The 24044-nt window shown below is 41.8% G+C and overlaps 1 protein-coding gene across 1 annotated transcript; it reads left to right on the forward strand.

Moving 5' to 3' along the window:
* The first annotated feature begins 1329 nt into the window (after positions 1-1329).
* On the forward strand, positions 1330-22331 carry TOP2A (DNA topoisomerase II alpha). Its single transcript, XM_075278398.1, has 35 exons — positions 1330-1396; positions 6363-6515; positions 6888-6978; positions 7585-7648; positions 7961-8106; positions 8525-8622; positions 9496-9708; positions 9795-9968; positions 10061-10162; positions 10473-10610; positions 10702-10840; positions 10943-11100; positions 11606-11731; positions 11838-11948; positions 12031-12136; positions 13407-13516; positions 13858-13950; positions 14043-14157; positions 14258-14379; positions 15145-15293; positions 15409-15640; positions 15741-15875; positions 15967-16167; positions 16262-16457; positions 16841-16932; positions 17166-17306; positions 17823-17906; positions 18028-18225; positions 18877-19012; positions 19229-19384; positions 20065-20224; positions 20570-20646; positions 20743-20919; positions 21858-22048; positions 22148-22331. Exons 1-35 carry the CDS (start codon positions 1376-1378, stop codon positions 22301-22303), a joined length of 4761 nt encoding a protein of 1586 aa, XP_075134499.1. The 5' UTR covers positions 1330-1375; the 3' UTR covers positions 22304-22331.
* The last annotated feature ends 1713 nt before the right edge of the window (positions 22332-24044 follow it).

Here is a 24044-nt window from a genome sequence, read left to right on the forward strand (position 1 = left end):
AGTCCACATGGGGACCCCCGAACGGAATACCAAATGCAATTGCAAGCGCTGGTGCAGTAAAAGCACACGGACCCCATAGACTAGAATGAGGTCCGTGTGCTTGCTGCAGGATGCCCGCATGAATCATGCAGACAGGAAAGTAGATTGTGAACTACTTTCCTGTCTGCATGTTCTGTGCGGAGATCTCGCGGCAAGCACACGGACCCCATTATAGTCTATGGGGTCTATGTGCTTTTACTGCACCAGCGCTTGCAATTGCGTTTGGTATTCCGTTCAGGGGGTCCCCATGCGGACTTCCCCAGACGGAATACTAACGTAGATGTGAACAAACCCTTAGAATGGAAATGTGGTTGGTCATACGTACACTGCTCTCTACTCTAGATATATGTCGTCAATCCCATATTTATAGCATATCTTGTTGCTATAAATGTGAGAAATGATTTTTTGTTGCAGATTTTGCTCCAGCTTTTTAGGCTGAGGCCTCACGTTACGGAAACGCAGTTTTTTTTTGTTGTTGCAGAGCTAGGGTCCTCTTGGCCATGTGATCCAGAGATATGTACCCACACAGCCGCAGATACTGCAAGATGATTGGTTATTGTGGCCCCTGCAGTGTGATTGAGAGGATGGGGCCCTGAGAGGAAGAATAGTGGTTGGCCTGACTCTGCATCTGGATGTCACCTCAGCTGCCCAGTGTGTCTGCAGTATATATAATCTACCCAGTATATATATTATACTGGCACATTTTGCCTGCACTTTACTATGCGTGAAGATGACAGACCTATTACAAGCTGTGCTGCAGAACTGTCGCACACATTTACATGAATATGTGAATATGCCTCAATCCACTTATACGTATATTGGAATTTCATGCACCATAAATTCTGACAGGTTTATTTACTTTTATACACAACCGCAGCGATACCGTGTGGGGTTTCCAGCAGAAAACACCACTTCACAATAGAAACGTACGACATCTTTACAACACAAGATGTCAGCAGGAGTCCTACCTGCATTCTATTGGTCAGTTCTTCTTTCAATCATAACAAAGGACCCGCCCCTTACCATAACTCATTCTCTGATTGGCTATATGTTTCTGGAGGGTTTTATGAAATGTAAATAGCCGAGGCGACGGAAGTTACTCGCCCGCTCATTGGCTCGTTCATACGAACTCCGCCCTCTTGTTCTGTGATTGGAGAATTCTATTCCACGCTGGCAGCGGATTGGTTGGGCTTTCGGCGGTTTGCTGAGGTTTGAAGTTGGTGCGGTAACGGCCATATCGCAAGAGGACACACAGCAAGAAGACGCGAGGAGCCGACGCGGGTGAAGTTTTCTATCGGGTTTTGTGGCGGCTGTCCTTATCATATAACGTTTCAATATGGAGACTGAGCCACTTAAGGTGAGTATGAGCTCGCTTATTAGTAGGGGAAAATACACGAGGACAGTAGATATTACGCATTAGCCCCCTGCATAGCGGAGACTGTACGTCGTTTATTGATGTCGGGGTGAACTACAAGTCCCAGCGTCTTTTCTCCCGGGATTGTTGATTCACGTCGACAAATGCCTGCCGTAGTACTGCGGCATGTGTAGTACTGCAAGTTCCAGCATGTTCACTGCTAGACATGTGATTGCGCATGTGCAGGGAGATGTAGGACTACAGGTCCCAGCACACTCAATAATAGACATGCAGTTGCACGTTTGTAAGTAAGTGTGGTACTACAACTCCCAGCATGTTCACTGCTAGACATGTTGAGGTGGTACTACAGCTCCCAGCAGACGTGTATTTGCTAGACTGCTATAGTTGTATTTGCAGGTAGATGTGGCACTACAACTCCCAGCAGGGTCACTACCAGACATGTAATTGTATATTTGCAAGTAGATGTGGCACTACAACTCCCAGCAGGATCACTACCAGACATGTCATTGTATATTTGCAAGGAGATGTGGCACTACAACTCCCAGCAGGGTCACTACCAGACATGTCATTGTATATTTGTAGGTAACTGTGGCACTAAAACTCCCAGCAGGGTCACTTCCAGACATGTAATTGTATATTTGTGGGTAGATGTGGCACTACAACTCCCAGCAGGGTCACTACCAGGCATGTAATTGTATATTTGCAGTTAGATGTGGCACTACAACTCCCAGCAGGGTCACTACCAGACATGTAATTGTATATTTGTGGGTAGATGTGACACTACAACTCCCAGCAGGGTCACTTCCAGACATGTAATTGTATATTTGTAGGTAGATGTGGCACTTCAACTCCCAGCAGGGTCACTTCCAGACATGTAATTGTATATTTGTGGGTAGATGTGGCACTACAACTCCCAGCAGGGTCACTACCAGACATGTAATTGTATATTTGTGGGTAGATGTGGCACTACAACTCCCAGCAGGGTCACTACCAGACATGTAATTGTATATTTGTGGGTAGATGTGGCACTACAACTCCCAGCAGGGTCACTTCCAGACATGTAATTGTATATTTGTGGGTAGATGTGGCACTACAACTCCCAGCAGGGTCACTTCCAGACATGTAATTGTATATTTGTAGGTAGATGTGGCACTACAACTCCCAGCAGGGTCATTACCAGACATGTAATTGTATATTTGCAAGTAGATGTGGCACTACAACTCCCAGCAGGGTCACTACCAGACAAGTAATTGTATATTTGTGGGTAAATGTGGCACTACAACTCCCAGCAGGGTCACTTCCAGACATGTAATTGTATATTTGTGGGTAGATGTGGCACTACAACTCCCAGCAGGGTCACTACCAGACATGTAATTGTATATTTGTGGGTAGATGTGACACTACAACTCCCAGCAGGGTCACTTCCAGACATGTAATTGTATATTTGTAGGTAGATGTGGCACTACAACTCCCAGCAGGGTCACTTCCAGACATGTAATTGTATATTTGTAGGTAGATGTGGCACTACAACTCCCAGCAGGGTCACTTCCAGACATGTAATTGTATATTTGTAGGTAGATGTGGCACTACAACTCCCAGCAGGGTCACTACCAGGCATGTAATTGTATATTTGTGGGTAGATGTGACACTACAACTCCCAGCAGGGTCACTTCCAGACATGTAATTGTATATTTGTAGGTAGATGTGGCACTACAACTCCCAGCAGGGTCACTACCAGGCATGTAATTGTATATTTGTGGGTAGATGTGACACTACAACTCCCAGCAGGGTCACTTCCAGACATGTAATTGTATATTTGTAGGTAGATGTGGCACTACAACTCCCAGCAGGGTCACTTCCAGACATGTAATTGTATATTTGTAGGTAGATGTGGCACTACAACTCCCAGCAGGGTCACTACCAGACATGTAATTGTATATTTGTAGGTAGATGTGGCACTACAACTCCCAGCAGGGTCACTACCAGACATGTAATTGTATATTTGTGGGTAGATGTGGCACTACAACTCCCAGCAGGGTCACTTCCAGACATGTAATTGTATATTTGTGGGTAGATGTGGCACTACAACTCCCAGCAGGGTCACTACCAGACACCTAAATTTGCAGGTAAACAGAGCAGAGATGTGGAGTTGGCACCAATTTTGGCCAGAGTCAGAAAAGTTAGCGAATGTGACTTCTAATAAAATGATTAATTCCATCAAATATTTCTCTGACCTCCCCACTGCACAGCCCTGAGGGGCAGTACTACATATATCAGCTTGATTACTACTAGACTTGTGTGTGTGCATAAGCATCATTTGGCGCTACAAGTCCCAGTTTGTCTTGTGAGTCAGCTACCATAAAAACTGTAAGGCCCGGTTCACATCTGCGTTTGGTATTCACATCTGTGTTCGGGGAGTCTGCTTGGGGATCCCCCGAATGGAATACCAAACGCATTGACAAGCGGTGAGCTTATGAAAGCACACAGTCCCCATAGACTGTAATGGGGTCCGTGTATTTTCCATGCAGTGTCCGCACCAGTCACACTGAGAGAAAAGTACTTCATGAGCTACTTTCCTCTCCGCATAACTTGTGCGGAGAGTGCGTGGAAAACACATGGACCCCATTATAGTCTATGGGGACTGTGTGCTTTCACTGCTAACCGCTTGTCAATGCGTTCGGTATTCCATTTGGGGGGGGGGGGGGGGGTCCCCATGCGGACTCCCTGAACGGAATACCGAATGCAGATGTGAACCACGGCTAAGATGTTTTTTTTTTCACTACTGACTCTGATAGGGTCATGGCCGTAATACTGCGAGAAAACATTCAATGCATATTGGGAAATCCTAGATGGAGTAGCGGTGTAGATGGTTATTTCAATACCGGAAACTGGATAAGCCCTGTAAGACTTCATGCAGGGGTCCATATTTAATGAGCCTATAAAATAGACAGGATTAAGTTTTGCCCCCAGGCGTATAGACCCTTGAAAGTACATGGTTTACTCTGTATTTATGGTGGACTGGGCCATAAAAAACAATGGGTTAGTGTGCTATCTGGTAACACAATTAGGGCTCTGACAAAGAATACTGTTAGGGGGCGTTCACACTACCGTCGGTGTCCGACATGTAGTGTCCGCTCAAAATCTGTCACGGACACTAGGAGCGGACACTAGATGTGTACGTGACAGCTGTCATTCACTTGAATGGGCATCGGGTGCGTTCTTCCCTGTCCGCAAGAGAAGATGTCCGACTTCTCAAGCGGACAGAAAAACCCTGCATGCAGGGTTCCTCTGTCCGCTTGAGAAGTCGGACATCTTCTCTTGCGGACAGGGAAGGACGGGCATGGAGTGCAAAAGAACGCACCCGATGCCCATTCAAGTGAATGACAGGTGTCACGGACACAGCTAGTGTCCGCTCCTAATGTCCGTGACAGATTTTGAGCGGACACTACATGTCGGACACCGACGGTAGTGTGAACGCTCCCTTATATATATATATGTATGTGCCAAAAGGGTTTTTTTTTTTTTTTCAAACTAATGGAACTGGTAGCATCTCTGCTTTTAATATGTTTACCCTGGCATCACTGCTATACAGTGGATAGGGCTCCAGTCCTGCTCCTAATAGGTGTGCCGTGACATCACTGCTATATAGTAGATGGGGCTGCATCTCTACTCCTAATAAGTGTACCCTGGCATCACTGCTATATAGTAGATGGGGCTGCATCCCTACTCCTAATAAGTGTACCCTGGCATCACTGCTATATAGTAGATGGGGCTGCATCCCTACTCCTAATAAGTGTACCCTGGCATCACTGCTATATAGTAGATGGGGCTGCATCTCTACTCCTAATAAGTGTACCCTGGCATCACTGCTATATAGTAGATGGGGCTGCATCCCTACTCCTAATAAGTGTACCCTGGCATCACTGCTATATAGTAGATGGGGCTGCATCTCTACTCCTAATAAGTGTACCCTGGCATCACTGCTATATAGTAGATGGGGCTGCATCTCTACTCCTAATAAGTGTACCCTGGCATCACTGCTATATAGTAGATGGGGCTGCATCCCTACTCCTAATAAGTGTACCCTGGCTTTGGCTCCAAAAACCGCAACAAAATCTGCAACAAAAAAACTGCATTTCCGCAATGTGTGGCCTCAGCCTTATTCTCCTTTCCTGGGCTCCAGCACAGCTCCCTTTTCTCTTCTGCTTGAAATCAGAGAGTTCACGTGCATTGATGTACCATAATGTCACATGACACTGAGGCCCAAGGCCTCCGTGGTCCTTGATGTCAGACAGATGACAGCAGGGAGTTGAGTTGGAGAAGTCAGTAACACTGGTTTTACCTGGGCCTATGATCATTATACTCTTAGGGTCTCAAGAGACCCCAAAGTATGATGGCAGTTTCTGTGCAGCTGTGTTGGGTCCAAACGAAACTGCAAGGCGAACCCACAGTCATTCTGTACACGGCGTGTGGTTTAAAAGTGGCATGACCTAAATAATCATCATTAATCACAAGGTAAAATGGCCGTTTAATCACAATTTTGGTTTAGGTCATAATCACCCAGCCCTAGAATACAGTACAGATCTGGTTTCTAAGTTTGGCCAGAGCAAAACTGAAAGTAGATTGGCAGATTCTGCAGGTCCCCTGTAACTCCAAAATCTAACAAAGTCCTTTGCCTTATGGCTTTATATGGTTCCCTCACTCCAACTTGCTTCTTTAAACTTTCCATCTGTGACTGGAGACTTTATTGCGATGACCTACAAAAATTGCCATATGAAAAAGTGCTATAAGTCAAGCATCTGCTGACTGTACTGCGCCTAAATGGCATATGGGGCACTAAAACTAACAGCATTGATTGCTCAGAAATGGTGGGGGCAAGAGAAAAAAAATGGCACAAAATGTTGTTGTTTCCTGTTTCGCTTACTCATGGATGTTTGCTCTCTTCCAGCCTCTCTTTGAGAATAAGTCCACAGTGGATAAGGTGAAGAAAGCTGACAACAAGCGCCTTTCTGTTGAGAGGATTTACCAAAAGAAGACTCAATTGGAGCATATATTGCTCCGTCCTGACACCTACATTGGTTCTGTAGAGCCTGTAACACAGGTGAGAATGGGGTTTACAGTGACCATCAATATGAAATGGATCAGATTTAACCTGAGAGGGCTGTAGCAGTCAAAACTTGACTTGTTGGTATATTGCACTGACCAGACCCAACCCTGGTCACTGTTATTGGTAAATATATCAAATGATGAGTTGGAGTCAGGCTATGGAACAATGAGAGCTGGTGGTTTGGTCTTCGGACTCCACAGCCCTGGACATATTCAGACTATTTGGCCATATAAGTGGGCCCTATTACTAGACTTAGACTGAACAGTTTGACACTAGCACTTGTGTGTTCAGTATTACTGCAATTGTTCTCTGCTCTACTAGAAGCTGAAACTAAAGCACCAAAATAATCCTATTTGTATCTTATAGCAAATGTGGGTGTATGATGAAGTGGAAGGACTAAACAGCAGAGAAGTGACATTTGTCCCTGGCTTGTATAAGATCTTTGATGAGATCTTAGGTAAGTATTTTTTTTTAATTGTACAATTTCTTTTATTTTTCGTTGGAATCCTTTTCCCACTATGGCTGCTTCACAAGTTAGTGTTGTTGTATACCCGCTTATTTTTATTTTGCAGGGTTAGGCTTAGTTCACAATTGCATTCTAGTTTGCATTTATAATTGCATCCACAACACCAAGCTGACGAGAGACCATAATACTTGATGGACCACAATGACTTGGAGTCTCAGGTTCAGTCTTGAGTCCCACTGTTTTTACAGGAAAATTAACACTACACTCCATGGAGTTTGACAAGCTGTAATGGAGATTTGAACAGAACAGTCGGCACCCTTTCACTTGAATGGGACCTAAGCTGCAGTGATTCAGTTCTCCCACTGCACATAGATCAGTTTTGGCTTGTTCCTGCTCCCTTCCCTGTGTATCAGTTGCTGAAACAGTGATGGTGCTAGGTGTTGCACCACCAATCTGATCCTTGGTTTATTCCTCAATCTTTTAGCTTGGAAAACCCCTATAAGAATAGGCCGGCATTATAGAGCTAGAAACCCTATAACCAATGTTGAAAGACTAACCTTAGTGAATAACCTTTTTTTTTTTAACTCTCTTTTTCAGTAAATGCAGCCGATAACAAGCAAAGGGATCCAACAATGTCATGCATCAAGATTACAATTGACCCGTAAGTAGCTTACAATTTGTGGGGCATATCCACATGATATGGTTTTTGAGGTCTAAGGCTATATTCACATCTGTGTAGGAGTCCCCTATACTGTGTCCATCTAAAATGCACATTTTAATTAATTTTTTTTTTTTGATCCGGCACACTTGGCTTAAAACAATGGCCACCTGGTGGACCCCATTATAGTCAGTGGGGTCAGTTTATGTGTTTGCTATTAGCTCTCTGTTCTAGTCCTCTGACAAACCAGAACAGACAATGTGTACCTAGCGTAATAAAGAAACTTAACTATGTATTTTTCTGTTTGCCTTTCAGGGAGAATAATTCGGTCAGTGTGTGGAATAATGGGAAAGGTATTCCTGTTGTTGAGCACAAAGTGGAGAAAGTTTATGTTCCTGCTCTCATCTTTGGACAGTTGTTGACCTCTAGTAACTATGATGATGAGGAGAAAAAAGTTACAGGTCAGTGCCTGCTGGCTGAATGTTTTATACAATTTTTAACATTTTCTAAGCAGCTACTCTGAGAATCAATATGATCAAAGGGGTGTATGTGTAATAATGGCTTCCTATGGAGTTGCTATAAGTACGTTGGAAAGAGGGGAGGCCAAGATCTATTTGGTCCTGTCCCCCTTTTAATGTTGAAAGTTGAGCACTTTTGTGGATGGGTATTGGGCAAAAATTCATGGAATGGGCATGCAAGGTGAAATACACTAGACTCGAGTGAATGGCATAATCTGGAAGTGTAATAGGTGGCCCAGTTTTATCATTCTGATGCACTTCTATATATGCTGCTGCAATTGTACTCTCCCGGCTTATATTTGCCACACAGTTTTTCTGCAGTTGTTCTCCACTTTCTCAATATGCCTTTTTATATCTACAGGTGGTCGCAATGGTTATGGTGCCAAATTGTGTAATATCTTCAGTACCAAGTTTACTGTGGAAACCGCATGTAGGGAATACAAGAAAATCTTCAAACAGGTACAAATTGCACATAGGTAACCTATTGTGTATACAAGTCTGTCAGAAGACTCAAAGGATTGTTTGGGTTCGATGTTGGAGACGTTGAGTGTTTTTTGTGTAGTAAATAGAGCAAACCTCAATTGCCAGTTGGTGAAAAGAAAGTTTAAGCATGGTGTGCCTGCCGTTTCATCCAAAGGCTACTTGGTTCCCGCTTCTTGTGTGACGTCTTGATACAGGAAATGCATCTTCGACCAGTTGCTGACTGCAATGTGACAGCCCTGACTTGTATTTCTTAAGTGAAGACCTCACACATGAAACCTAGAACAGCCTTGTAATAGCAGCGGATTGGTGTAGGTATGTTGTATTTATTACAACTTGTGATAAACATCAGCGTCTGGACTCCGTTATCAGGTTTCCGTCTTCTGCATGCAGAAGACTGAAACCTGTCATGCCGAGTCCAGCTGTGAGCGCCGGTGAGCGTTTTATGCTCTCCGCGGCGAAACCATTTTTTTTTTTTTTTTTTTAACCAGACACAGAGTACTGCATGTCCGACTCTGTCCGGTTTTAAAAAACCGGTTTCGCCGTGGAGAGCATAAAACGCTCACCCAGCGCTCACGGACGGACACTTTTCATACCCATTCAAATGAATGGGTATGAAAGATGCCGGCAGGTTTCAGTCTCCTGCCCTGGTTTGTGCAGGAAATGGAAACCTGCAGAACAGAGACCTGGACGCAGATGTGAACGAGCCCTTGCTTATATCGCCTTACATTGGATATACTGGGTATGTTTAGGATATATAGATAAATCTATTCTTTGACCTGCTAGATAGATATCTATATTATATATAATCATTTTTATTTTTTTGTAATAACACACTATTCTCTTTAACAGACCTGGACCAATAACATGTCCACCGCTGGAGAGGCTAAAATCAAATCTTTTGATGGGGAGGACTACACTTGCATTACATTTCAACCAGATCTCAGTAAATTTAAAATGGAGATTCTGGACAGGGACATTGTGGCACTTATGTCTCGGAGAGCATATGATGTAGCTGGAGCTGCCAAGGGGGTGAAGGTGTTTCTGAACGGCAAGAGACTCCCTGTAAGTTTTACATTTACATATATTTGTAACTGATCTGTGTTATTTGGAGCCACAAATTTTCTTATTCTGATGTGATTGTCCTTCAGGTATCTGGCTTCCGCAGTTATGTGGATCTGTATGTTAAGGAGAAGTTAGATGAGACCGGTAACCCTTTAAAGGTCACCCATGAAGTAGTGAATGACCGATGGGAAGTGTGCTTGACCATGAGTGAAAAGGGCTTTCAGCAAGTCAGCTTTGTCAATAGTATCGCTACCACAAAGGTAAGGTTTTCTAAGTAGAGGTAAAGTTTATGAAATTGAAATTGCTGGGTTTGACCATGGCTCAAATACTTTATTTTTCTTTTTGTCCTCAGGGTGGTAGACATGTTGACTATGTTGCTGATCAGATTATTGCCAAAATTATTGATGTTGTGAAGAAGAAGAACAAGGGTGGCGTTGCTGTGAAGCCATTTCAGGCAAGTCATTCATGTGACACATGCCATTAGATTCTTAGTTGTTCCCAGGGCTGTACCTGCATCTCAGTATAAGGTACATTGACATAAGTGGTATGTACGGACCTGAGTGTCAGTGCATTGGTTAGATGCAGCAATACTCATAGCAGCAGGTACTGGAGGGAAGGAATTTTTATAAAACAGTGTGTAGTAAAAGAAACCTAGCCCAGAGTAGCCTTTTTAAAATGTTTAGGGAAGGTAGAAATTATGCTATAATGTTGTAAGATTACATTTGTCGAATTTTAACTTTCATTTAATTTTTTTCCATCCATAGGTGAAAAACCACATGTGGCTCTTTGTGAATTCATTGATCGAAAATCCCACTTTTGACTCCCAGACAAAGGAGAATATGACGTTGCAGTCAAAAAGCTTTGGATCTAAATGTGCGTTGTCAGAAAAATTCATTAAAGCAGTAAGTATCTGTTCTATTAGGGTGCAAAAAAAGAAGTACTTTTCCATTTTCAGTGAGGGCTTTGGCTAAATTGTTATTGATGTCCTTTCAGGCAACAAATTGTGGTATTGTGGAAAGTATCCTAAACTGGGTAAAGTTCAAAGCACAATCCCAGCTGAATAAGAAGTGTTCAGCAGTGAAGCACACTAAGATCAAGGGGATCCCCAAACTGGATGATGCTAATGATGCAGGTAACTGTCCCAGAGCTGTCAGGAAAACTTTGTGTAGAACCAGTGGTAAATACATGTACAGCCTAGCCTGAATAGCTATAAAGTTTGCATTTTCCTTTTCAGGGAGCAAGCACTCTGGAGATTGCACACTTATTCTTACTGAGGGAGATTCAGCCAAGACATTGGCTGTTTCTGGCCTGGGGGTTGTTGGAAGAGATCGCTTTGGTGTGTTCCCATTGAGAGGCAAACTTTTAAATGTCCGGGAGGCTTCACACAAGCAGGTGAGTTGTTATAACATTTGCTGTATGTTGGTTAATCAGTAACTTTCTGGGCATATAAGGGGAGTTCTGTTTTTGAATAATAAAGGATTTTCTGGTCCCCAATAAACTTTTGATACTGATGACCTATCCATGGAATAAGTAGTCGGTATCTGATCATTTGGAGTCTGACCCCCAAATTGATATAGGTCTACTTATCTGGCTGCCAGAGACGACAGCATTGTTTGGGGAGCAGAAACGGTCTGCTCCTATTCAAGTAGAGCTATACAACACATGGGGCTGCAGCTTTACTTCTATTGTTTGAATAGAAGTAGACTGGTCTCTCTGCCCTTTGACCACTGTAGTTCTGAATGCTGTGGATAGGTCACCTGTATCAGAAACTCATTTGGGGCCAGAATACACTTTTTAATTTTTGTGCATGGTTAATAGGGCTTTGAGTTGTGAAACTTGGAATCTCCTGCCCCCTATTTTCTGTCTGTTACTAACTTTCTGTATATTTTATGTTCAGATTATGGAGAATGCCGAAATTAACAACATTATCAAGATCGTGGGTCTGCAATATAAGAAAAACTATGAAGATTCAGAGTCTCTGAAAAGTCTTCGTTATGGAAAGATCATGATTATGACAGATCAGGTGAGGCCTCTCTGCCAACTGGCAGTAGATGGTAATACTACAGTGTTAAGTAGTCAGATGCTTCTAGTATGAGAACTGCTAACTCTAACTTTGGACCGTATTATAGGATCAAGACGGCTCCCATATCAAGGGTTTGCTTATAAACTTCATCCATCACAATTGGCCATCTCTGCTGAAGCACCGCTTCCTTGAAGAATTTATCACTCCTATTATTAAGGTGAGATATTTACTTACTGCGCTATTATACATACATCTTTCTGTTGTGTTCTTTGCTCATCTTTCTTTCCCTCTCCATGCAGGTCTCTAAAAATAAGCAGGAACTGGCTTTCTACAGTATCCCTGAGTTTGAGGAGTGGAAGAACAGCACTGACAGTCACAAGAGCTGGAAAATAAAGTACTACAAAGGTTTGTTCTAAAAACCCTGTGTGGTAGTGCTGGCAGGCAAGTAAGAACCATCTTCATACTCTTGTGGTGGATGGGTTCTCACACTGATGTCACCTGATACTTGTATTCACGTATAACTGAGCTAAAGTCACTTAATGATCTAAAAGTAAACTGTAAGGAATAGATTGCATTAAGCATGTTAGAAGACTGATTTTATTTATATTTTTGTAAGTAACTTAACCTAAAGACATTAAAATGCATTTTCATTAAATTTGTGTAGAACTATTATAGACTTAATGGTCTTTTTATCTGAGACATCCATGTAGTAGTTTTATGGATCACCTTCGGCCTTTTGAGCTGCAGCAATACACCATGGTGAGCACATGCATCAGAGGTCCCATGGTGTGCCTAGAAAATAATACCACCAAACACCATTATGCTTACCTCCACCAGCCTTGTTCTCACATTCTGCCCCTCCCATTAAAACCTGGATTCATTGGGTGCTTTTTTTTTTTTTTTTGCCCCATATAGGGATCACAATGTATTTTTTTTTATTTATTTATTTTTTTTCCTATCAGTATGTTTTTGTAGAATGGGTGGAAATCCACACAAACATGGGGAGAACATGCAAACTCCTTGCAGATTTCGTTCCTGGCAGGATTCGAACTCGGGTCTCCAGCACTGCAAGGCTGCAGTGCTAACCACTGAACCACTGTGTTGCCCCTCATTGGGTGCTTTTTTTTTTTTCCATTGGTTGGTGATCAAATTTTCGCTTTTTTTTTTTTTTTTTTTTTTTTTTTTATGTCCACTGGGGTCTTATCTTTCTGTATCCATTAGACAGTAATGACCCTCAATCTGGTCATCTGCTGCTCTATCCCATCCTTACTAAGAAATGACACAATTTAACCATGTGCTGACTGTTCATCAGGATGATTCTATAGATTCTCTGATCCCTTTTGTTGGCGAAATATTCATGTGCATAGGATTCCCAAAGTTGGCAGTTTTTGAATCCCTGACACCCCACCGCCCACCCTGATAATTATTTCTTATTCAGTTGCTCAGATTTTTATTTTTTTTTGTATTTACTCTGAAATTGTTACACACAAAACTTGCTTCCTTCATACATGGTAGCTTTAATTGTGAAAAGGGCAGGTGTCTCCCATAAAGTGGCCATTCTGTGTATGGTTCTATAGTGTATGACGTTTAATAAGGGACACCTCATTTGGTGTTTTACCTGACTTGCTAAGGAACTACTGTGCAGTATATAACTTCTCAAATCTAACCTTTCTAGGTCTGGGGACGAGCACATCTAAAGAGGCTAAAGAATATTTTGCCGATATGGAGAGACATCGAATTCCTTTTAAATACAGCGGCCCCATAGATGATGCTGCGATCACCTTGGTAAGACTTCTATCTGGGTATTTTTGTTTTCTCCAATTGTCGTAAGTTATTGTACTTGTTTGCAGTGATCTTGGTGTAAGTTATTCCTCACACACGTGGGATATAGTAGTATTGAAATGAATTTATTTACTGCAGAAGCAATGTTGTCAGGTGTCACAACACTAGTTGTTCAGAGGTTTTTTTGGTCCCAGCTATCTAATAGTTTTTGGGCTTTGTTGTTTTTATCCCCTAAGTAATGTTTCCATCCAGCCTATATAGAGGTTGTTTTTTTTTTTTATACGAATATAGACTACTTTGGATAAAACTTTTTTTTTTTTTTTTTTTCCTCCTAAAACATCCAGGCCTTTAGCAAGAAGAAAGTTGATGACCGTAAGGAATGGCTGACAAATTTCATGGAAGACAGGAGACAAAGAAGAATTCATGGTTTGCCAGAGGTACTGTCTCCAACGCTACATTCACTATGGTGATATTTCTCTGGCAGATCACTGACTTGATATGTAATTGCTGTTTTAATTCTTGCATTCAGGATTACCTGTATGGAAAAGCCACAAAGCACTTGACCTACAATGACTTCATTAACAAGGAGCTGATTCTCTTCTCCAACTCTGACAACGAACGTTCCATCCCATCCTTGGTCGATGGTAAGAATATAACTTTGTTTTCTTCTACTACTACTACTACTACTACTACTACTACTACTACTAGATTTTGATTAAGATAGTAATAAATGTTGTTTGACAGGTCTGAAGCCAGGTCAACGAAAGGTCCTGTTTACTTGCTTCAAAAGAAATGATAAGCGAGAAGTGAAAGTTGCTCAGTTGGCTGGCTCTGTAGCCGAAATGTCAGCATATCATCATGGTGAGGTAAGATCTTGGTCTAGATTACCATATTCCTTTTAGAATTGTTGGAGGTTCCTTCACCTGAATCCTTGCTAATTTACAAGGACAAAGGTGTGTTGTAGGTGACAATGCCCAATGACTGGTTCTGAGAGCATTTAGCAATTAACCGCTTTCCCCTCCTTTCCAAATTGTGAAACGTCCAATTAAAAACCCCAATTTAAATTCTTGTTCCTCCACATAGACTATTGTATATGTATGTATTTCATTCCATACCTTAGTGATATCGCTGTAAACGATCTATTCTGAGATTCCTACCTGTGATCAATGTCAATTGTTGCCTTATCATATGTTCAGAGATTTTATGTCCTCTGTATCCTGGTCACTACAGCAGGGGTACTGAGCTACCCATCTCTGCTTCCTACACAACTGCAGTGAGGAGGAGTTTGGATGCAGCAAGCAGTGATGCCTGCACCCTGTTGCTCTATATAATGTGTACACTGTCAACCGGCAAAACCCTGTACATGGGTACATCAATCTCATAGACGTTGAATGGAAAGTAAGGATGCATTCTGGCCAATACTCCATTCATATTCACTCATATTGGCAATCAGTGTAAATCCATGTGATGGATTGTGCAAACATCACCCGTGGATAGGTGACAAGTGTGATCCCATAATGGCCATGTAATGGAAATTATTGTAATGGTATCTCTGTACTAGAATTATCTCTTTAAACCTTTTGTCTGTGTCTGATATATTAATTTCTCCAGTCTCCTTCTTTCCTCTACAGACCTCTCTAATGATGACAATTATCAACTTGGCCCAGAACTTCATGGGCAGCAATAATATCAACCTCTTGCAACCTATTGGTCAGTTTGGTACTAGATTGCATGGTGGTAAAGATGCTGCCAGCCCTCGATACATCTTCACAATGCTTAGGTAAGGAACACCTATTTTGTATATTTCATGTTTCTGTGGGGTTTTCTTGTTCTTTTAAGCTTAGTAAATGAAGTGTTCTGTGTATTTTTGTAACATTACTTTGTTTTTATTGCAGCACACTTGCTCGTCTCCTCTTTCCCAGTGTGGATGATAGTGTTCTGAAGTTCATATATGACGATAACCAGAAGGTTGAGCCTGAGTGGTATATTCCCATTATCCCCATGGTACTGGTGAATGGTGCAGAGGGAATTGGCACTGGTTGGTCTTGTAAAATCCCTAATTATGATGTCCGTGAGATAGTAAACAATATCCGGAAAATGTTGGATGGTGAAGAGCCGCAGCCTATGGTTTGTATAATTTTAAAATGCATACAATATCTGGAGTTGTATCTGTGAGCTATAAAACAAAATTAATTTGGTAATGTGGCATAACCTTTCTCTTACACAGCTCCCAAGCTACAAGAATTTCAAAGGTGTCATCCAAGAGCTTGGCCCAAACCAGTATATCCTCAATGGTGAAGTCTCAGTGCTGGATGCAACCACTATTGAAATCTCTGAGCTCCCTGTCAGGACATGGACACAGGTACCTACAGTTTTATCAGTGATTCCACTAGACTTTTTATTTTATTTTTTAAGCTACTTCTAAACCTTTCTTTTTCCCCCTCTTTAATTAGAATTACAAGGAACAGGTACTGGAGCCCATGTTGAATGGGACAGAAAAGACTCCTGCACTGATCACAGACTATAAAGAATATCATACAGACACCACTGTTAAATTCATTGTTAAGATGACAGAGGAGAAATTGGCTGAAGCGGAAGCTCATGGCTTGCACAAAATCTTTAAGCTCCAGACTCCTCTTACCTGTAACTCAATGGTAAGTATTCCCCTTAGTCAGTCACTTCACTTGCCTTTGTGTTAGATTATTAGATTGCTTTGTACTTACGCATTTCATTTTTACTATTTTAAAGGTTCTCTTTGATCACACTGGGTGTCTGAAGAAATATGAAACCGTTCTGGATATCTTGCGAGAGTTTTATGATCTGCGACTCCGCTATTATGGTCTGAGGAAGGATTGGTTGCTGGGGATGCTGACCGCAGAGTCCTCCAAGCTGAGCAACCAAGCTCGATTTATCCTGGAAAAGATTGAGGGCAAAATTGTGATCGGTATGATGACAGAAATCTTAATAAAGTTATTTAAATTTGGACAGAAATACATTCTAATAGACATGCTGATAAAAATTTCCAGGTGACTTACATAATGACACATGGCCACATCATCATCATCATCATCATCATCTTGCTTGCAGACCTCTCTGACTTTTCAGACTTGTAATGGTTAGTGTAGAGCTTGGCAGTTTCCTACAACCACATAGTGAGCATGCATTCATTAAAACCTCTTGCCAGGGTCTCGGTAAAGGTCAGAACGCAATGCCCCCTTAACACATCTATTGATCCAATAAAAGGGAAATGTCAAAATGCTGGAAACCCCTTTAAAGCGGTTTATGTGAGCTGTTCAGTAAATTAACGTGCACATTTTTTCTACCTAGAAAACAAGCCAAAGAAAGAACTTATCCAGATGTTAGTCCAGAGGGGATATGACTCTGATCCAGTCAAAACATGGAAACAAACTCAAGAAAAGGTACAATCATTTCCATATTTTATTGACTAGCTAACAGTCAAGTATAACTGCAGGCTTAGACAGTCTGCCAAATTTACAGTCACTGGTTGAGCTGAAATGCTAAAAAAGCAGTCGCACCACCATTGATTATAAGAAGTGTGGTCTATAGACATATGTTTTATTTGGGGTGAACTTTGAGTCCTATACCAGTTTTATACAAAGCTGCTTCCTAATATGTGTTTTTTACTTTGCAGGAGGAAGCTGGAGAGATGATTGAGGAAGAGGAAACTGAAGCTACAACCAGTGGGCCAGATTTTAACTATCTCCTTAATATGCCGATGTGGTATCTGACCAAAGAAAAGAAGGATGAGCTGTGCAAGCAGAGGGATACTAAGGTTAGCCTCAAATGAGCACCTAGAAATTTGAGCAGTGTTTGTTGCTTAGTATGTGTTTGGGGTTTTTTTTGTGATGAATTAGGGCTCGTTCACATCTGCGTTCTTCTTTCTTTATTGCAGGTTTCCGTTTCCTGCATAAAACAGATGCAGGAGACGGAAGCCTGCAGGAGACTTTCTCACCCATTCATTTGAATGGGTGAGAAAGCTGTCCGGCCGTGAGCGTTTTGCGCTCTCCGCCGCGAAACCGGGTTTTATAATCCGGACACAGAGTCGGACATGCAGTACTCTGTGTCCGGATAAAAAAAATCCGGTTTCGCGGCGGAGAGCCTAAAACGCTCACCGCCGCGCACGGCCGGACCCGGTCTATGGTTTCCGTCTTCTGCCATGCAGAAGACGGAAACCATAGTACGGACACATTGAACGCAGGTGTGAACCCAGCGTTAGCTGGTTTTTATCTAGTATTTTAGGTTCATCATCATATGTATTCCATATAAAAGCTTTCCATTTCTTTATCAGATTGCAGAGCTGCACGATCTCCAGAGGAAGTCTCCATCTGATCTGTGGAAACAAGACCTTGCCGCCTTTGCAGAAGAACTAGATGTAGGTCATGTCATTGACTCCCTTCCCATACAGTAGTTTGTGAAATGTTCAGTCTTTGCCAGCATTTTACATTATGTAAAATTTTAGTGTAGTAACCAGAGACTTGTTCTTGAATTGACAGCGCGTTGAAGAAAGGGACCGGGCCGATGAACAGCTTTCCCTCCAGGGCAAAGTGGTGAAGGGCAAAAGTGGAAGAGCACAGGTTAAAAAGATGCAGTTACAGGAGATCCTACCATCACCACATGGAAGGCGCATCATTCCTAGGGTCACGACTGCTATGAAAGCAGAAGCTACGAAGAAGATCCAAAGGAGAGTGAAGGTTGGTTTGGAATGGTGGTGCTTAAAGGGGTTGTGTTATGGACACCTATCCACAGGTGATCGCTGGGGCCCGAACACAGGGTTCCCCAATGATTAGGAGGACCGGCTCTCCATTCACTTCAATGCAACTTCCAGGACTATAATCTCTGGCAGTGTCCGTAGCCCCATATAAGTGAATGGAGTGTTGGTCACACTGGTGCTTCGTTTAAAAGAAGTCTTTTAGGGGGACTTTTAGTCCTCCTGATCAGAGGGACCCCAGTGATCAGACACTTATCCCTGTCCTGTGAATATGGCATGAGTGTCCATAACTGTACAACCCCTTTAATGTTTTGCACTTATAAACTACAAATAGCAGTTTGGGTGGGGTGGGGGAAGGAGACCTTTATTCGGTTGCCTATTGTTAGGTGGCACTTCTCTTTGAATTATTCTAAATGAAGTGCATTGTGATGAGGATTTTTCACTCCTACATTTTTTGCAAGCGAGATCTCTACATTGTGGTTATTTGTATTAGAAACTTTGGATTATTACTTGCTGGAAGGTGTAACGTTTGGGATTGTTGTCCTGGCACTTATGTGATCAGTCTTTGAAGAGCAAACGGGCCCTTTCTAAGTTCTAATCTTATTTCCCCTGTGGACTATTTTGTATTGTCTAGAATGAGTCTATTGCTAAGAAGATGGACTTTGGAGATGATGACGACCAGCTGGGAAGCCCTGAGAACAGCCTTGAGAATAGTCCTGAGGGCATGTCTCTTGCTGAAAGGCTGAGCAAAAAAGTGAAAAAAGAGCCAGGTTTGTGATCTACTGTTTAAGCTTGTGCAGGATTAAAAAACATGGCTACCACTTAGTTTCACTAATCTGAATGGGACTGAGCCGCAGCATGGCCACGTGACCAACCTATGACTTCCTGTGAAGAAGAAATCCATCATGTTTTCTAATTCTGATACATTTCATGCATATTGGTTTTATTAACTGTACAATGGTTTAACTCAAGTTTGGTCTAAACAGCCACTAAAGCAAAAGCAACCAAAGATGGCAAGAAGCAAGCAACCCTCCCATTCAAACCTGTGAAGAAAGAAAGCCAGATTATGGATTCAGATTCACAAAGTGACTCAGAGCCAGAGGTGATAGCTCCACGTGCGGCTCAGCCAAGACGAGCTGCTGGTAAGATGTTAATATATGCAGAATACATGTTTTTTTGTTTTTTTTTGTCTGCAGAAAGTCAATACATACCTCTTTTACTCTTAAAGTGTAACTCTGCTTTCTAGCAGTATATAAAACCGCATGTGCCCAGTGACATGAAAGGTCTTCTTTAAAGTGATTATTCTTCCCTTTCCTTGGCAAATGCAGCTTCTATTCTATTCAGTTTTTCTATTAAATGTTAGGTGGGTTAATTAATAGAGATGAGCGAACACTGTTCGGATCAGCCGATCCGAACAGCACGCTGCCATAGAAATGAATGGAAACATCCGAACAGTGTTCGCTCATCTCTATTAATTAAATATATAACACAAACCACCTGACACAATGGCAAAAAAAAGTGATGCACTTCCACTGAGAATTGTAAATGTTTGTTCCTGGTAATATTTGAGGTTTTACAATCCCACAGACCTACATCTAGAGCCTTGTGCATAATCACTAATACAGAGGAAGTGTATTGCCTATAGCAAACAATATGGTATTCAGTTGTCAGAATTAATCTGAGAATTGGAATCTGCTTGCTAATAGCAACAATAGGCTCATATACTCCAATGTCCCATAGGTATAGCTCATGGACGATATGCTTTTAAATAGCTTGTCTGACTCTGTTTTGTTTTTTTTTGTTTGTTTTTTTGCCTTTGTAGCAAATGTGAAATATGTGATGGATTCTGATGAAGACAACAGCATGAATATTGCTAATGACAGTGATATTGACAGTGATGCTGCATTTGACCCTTGCGCACTGTCAGATGATGAGTCCTTCGAAGTTCCTAAACCAGCTCAGAAGACCAAAACTGTTGTCAAGTACGTACAGAATATGAAGATCCCTGTCTTTTTAGATTTTTTTTTTTTTTTTAAATTTTTTTAAATGTAAAGACTTTGACCACACTAATATGGTGCAAAATTCACATGGTTTACATATGTATTGTGTCAAGAATTTGTTGTAGACTTAATTGAGGAGACACAACCTAACTCGGGTCTTTCTGTCTTACATCGTTTTTAGTTTGTGCTTTGTTTTTTTATTTTCCTTTTGTAGTTTGTGTGGATGGCAATCTACTCTTCTGTTATACTGTCCGCTACAGACTCATGTGTAATTCATAACCACTTAACAGCAGTATTTTTTTTTTTTTTTTTTTTTTTTGTCCATAGGAAGGCTAAGAAAGATCCTACTCCAGACAAAGTTAAAGAAACTGTTCCTGTGAAAGCCCCTGAACCACCTAAACCAGGTATGAATCTAGTTTTAATGTCAGCGCCTAATCTTAATGTTTTACTTGTTGCAATGAAAGATGTCTTAAAGACCTTTTCTTATATACTCCTTTCAGTGGCATCCGTTGTACTTGACAGTGATGATGAGGCCCCAGTAAAACCATCAGTGCCCACTGTCACTGCTCCAGCAGCCACCAAGAAAAAACTACACACTGCCCCAGTGAAAGTGGGGGCAGAAAAACCTGCTCCTAAAAAACGTGCCAAGAAGACAGAGTCCACTGCTGCAAAGAAAGGTAGGCAAGAATAGAGGGAAAGTGTTATTCACAGGTGAGGTGGTAACTGATCGGTGGGGATCCAATCTCTAAAACCCCTATCAGAGAATGGGGGTCCTGTGTTATGTGTAAAGTGTCATGTTGTCCATTTGCTTTCTCTATATTCACTTCTGGAGGAGTGCCAGAGAATAGTAGTATTTTCATCTTTTCTTTGGCAGTCCCATAGAGACACAGAGTAGCACTGTACAAGCGTGACTTGCTGCTCTACTTATGTAAAACTTATGGGACCCAATTTTCCTGAATTGGTGGTAGTTCAAGTGGTTAAAACTTTACCAATCATACAGATAACTTGCACTTACTAGAATATCTCTTTAAGATCATAACTGGGGGAGAGAGGGACAACTATATCTGCCAACATAAAGGTATAAAAAAAAAATTAATTGCCTGGGGGAGGTGAACCCCCCCCCCCCCCCTCCCAACATAGGCTCCGTATTACAGTGCAGTTCTGCTGATGGGATCGAGCATTTTCACTTTCAGAAGACACTGATGCAGCAGGACCAATATTGTGCTGGAAGTATTATATATATTTTTCATTGCTGAGCGGTAAGGAACGCCCCCTGTGACAGTATAAGGCTATGGACGAGTACTGTCAGGAGGGGCGTTCCCAGCTAGACAGTCAGGAATGCCCTACTGATGGTGAAGAGGAATCAGTAAATGCACCGCTATCTCTTCCCACGGGGCACATAACAGGAAAGCAGACCGTGCACTAAATTCAGGGCACTGTTGGCTTTCTAGTGGTATATAAAACCATGTGTGCCCGGTGAGATGCAAGGTCCTCTTTACCTTAAAGGAATCAGCAAGTTGAAAATGTGGTTGGCATATCAGACCAACATCTTTAAATGCTGGCCTTGTGCTGCGGATGCTGGATACGTCGTGTAATAAACATCCTCTCTTTCTAGACAAGCAGCCATCCATCATTGATGCACTGTCTAAGCCAAAGTCTTCTAAATCTGCTGCATCCAAGCATATAGAAGATTCTGATGATGATATTGCACCTCCCAAGAAGACTGCAAAGCCACGCAAGAGAAAGAATTCCGATTCTGACTCTGATTCAGATTTTGGAATAAAACCAAAAACTAAGCCATCAAAGGTAAGACAGAGCTAGACAGCACCCCAGATTTAATGGCCTTTCCTGTGAGCTCTTGAACATTTGTTGTAAACTTTTTTTTTTTTCTTTCTTTCTTTTTAGAAAACCAAGGCATTAGATGATGACGATGACTTTGATGTCAACCTGTCCGATTCAGAACCCATTGTCAGTGCTGCACCAGCTCGTTCCCGGACAGCTCGGGCAAAAAAACCCATTACCTATATAGAAGATTCTGACAATGAAGACGACATGTTCTAATCTGTCTGCACCTTGTTCTTAACGAAAATTAAGGCAGCTATTAACTTTCAAATAGCACTGCACAAAGAAAGATCTTATCAGTTTGTCTCATGACATGCTCCTTTAAAATGACATTTGTGTATCTTAATCTAAATATAGTTTTAAGCTTGTTGGGTTTTAGGCACTGCCAAGTTATTTATTACCACCCGCTCCCTTATAATGACGCCAAAGTCACTGTGGGTGTTCGGAGCTCACAGCTTTTGTTGACATTTGTCTTGCTCTCTGTCGGTACCAGATCTCTTTTTGGATACTGTAAAGTTACGAAGACTTTATTAACTGGCAAGGTGAATTTTTAACTCCTTGACTCCCTCTAACTTGCTGTGTACGGTAGTGCGTTTTTAGAATCCTTGTGACTTATTGACCTACTGTTGAGCCTTTTATTGAGTTTTGTCATTTGGTATATGCCCTGTTAGATGCTATGTATTATCTCACAGACTGATTTTATCCAGCCAGTGTACATAGACTCTGAGGAAGTCACTTGCATATATTTCTATGTTGTTCTGTCGTTTTATATGTGTTTTGGTTACAGTTTGTAATAAAGATCAGAAATTAACCCATGTGTATTTTTTTAATCATATTCACTCTTAAACCATTGTGCAACCATGTTGTGATGGAGGTCGGTAAAAACAGATCTTTCCACATCTCAGGAAAGTTTCATATGCTTTGCGTTATGTTTGGCGATAGATGGAGGGGGTCAATCCACTCCTAGACTCTCAGTATTGGTCAGACGGGGCACAAGCAATGGAGGGGCATGAATAAAGTTATGACTTGGGGGGGGGGGGGGGTTGGCCCTGGGGAAAGCCCAAGGTGCTCGGTGGGCTCATTTACATAAAGTAAATAACCAGGATTACAACGGAACGGCGGGGAAAATAGTTAAAAAGAAGGTAGTAGTAGAATAGCCTTTTTAAAAGCTATCCAGGAATGTCTATCTCAAAACCACTGCTATCAATGATAGAATCCCTTTAAGTAGATATGATGGTAGTGGTGTCTAACAGCAGCTTAGTCCACTCTCATGGAAAGCAAGTGTTTTTTTTTTTTTTTGATGAATGGCTATAATATGTATGGCTGTCATAGTATTATTAGTAGCCTTGTCAGTCAATATTCCCCATGGAGACCAGGTTGCCGCACTCCCATGTGCATCACTGGAATACTTAAAGTTCCATTCTGTCCTTATCATTCCTAGAACTAGGTCCTTTCCGGTTATGACCTCTGTACAGATAGATCACCAGGAACAATACACTAAGGATTTCACTTGAAATTGTAAGTGCTCCTGACTGTGCTCTGCTTGTACAAAGGAATATTTTGTAATGCGTCAGAAATTTCAGATTAGAAATTCTATAAAGTAACTTGTAATCTATGAAGGGTATGTTAAGGAAAAGTCCTATGTGCTGGTAAACGCCATGGTGAAATGTGAGTAGCATTATATAATTGTATAAAGCTAATTCCCTCTAGAAGTAGCAGTAATCTACTTTAGTCCTCAGTCTCGGCTAGGTACTAGGTCTGCCCTCCCCCAGGTTTCCTGGCCCTCCTGACCTTTCCTATTGGAAACCATGCCCCATGGAGGTCTCTCTGCTCCCCCCTATCACCTTCATGTGGGAAACTCCTGGATGGGTTTCTCCTTTTTTTTTTTTTTTTTTTTTTTTTTTTTTTCATGGGCCCGCTCCACTATGTCCTTCGGTGAAGAGCCAACTCCCACCTTGGT

Source organism: Leptodactylus fuscus, chromosome 6, assembly GCF_031893055.1.
Source record: "Leptodactylus fuscus isolate aLepFus1 chromosome 6, aLepFus1.hap2, whole genome shotgun sequence".
NCBI classification, from domain to species: Eukaryota; Metazoa; Chordata; class Amphibia; order Anura; family Leptodactylidae; genus Leptodactylus; species Leptodactylus fuscus.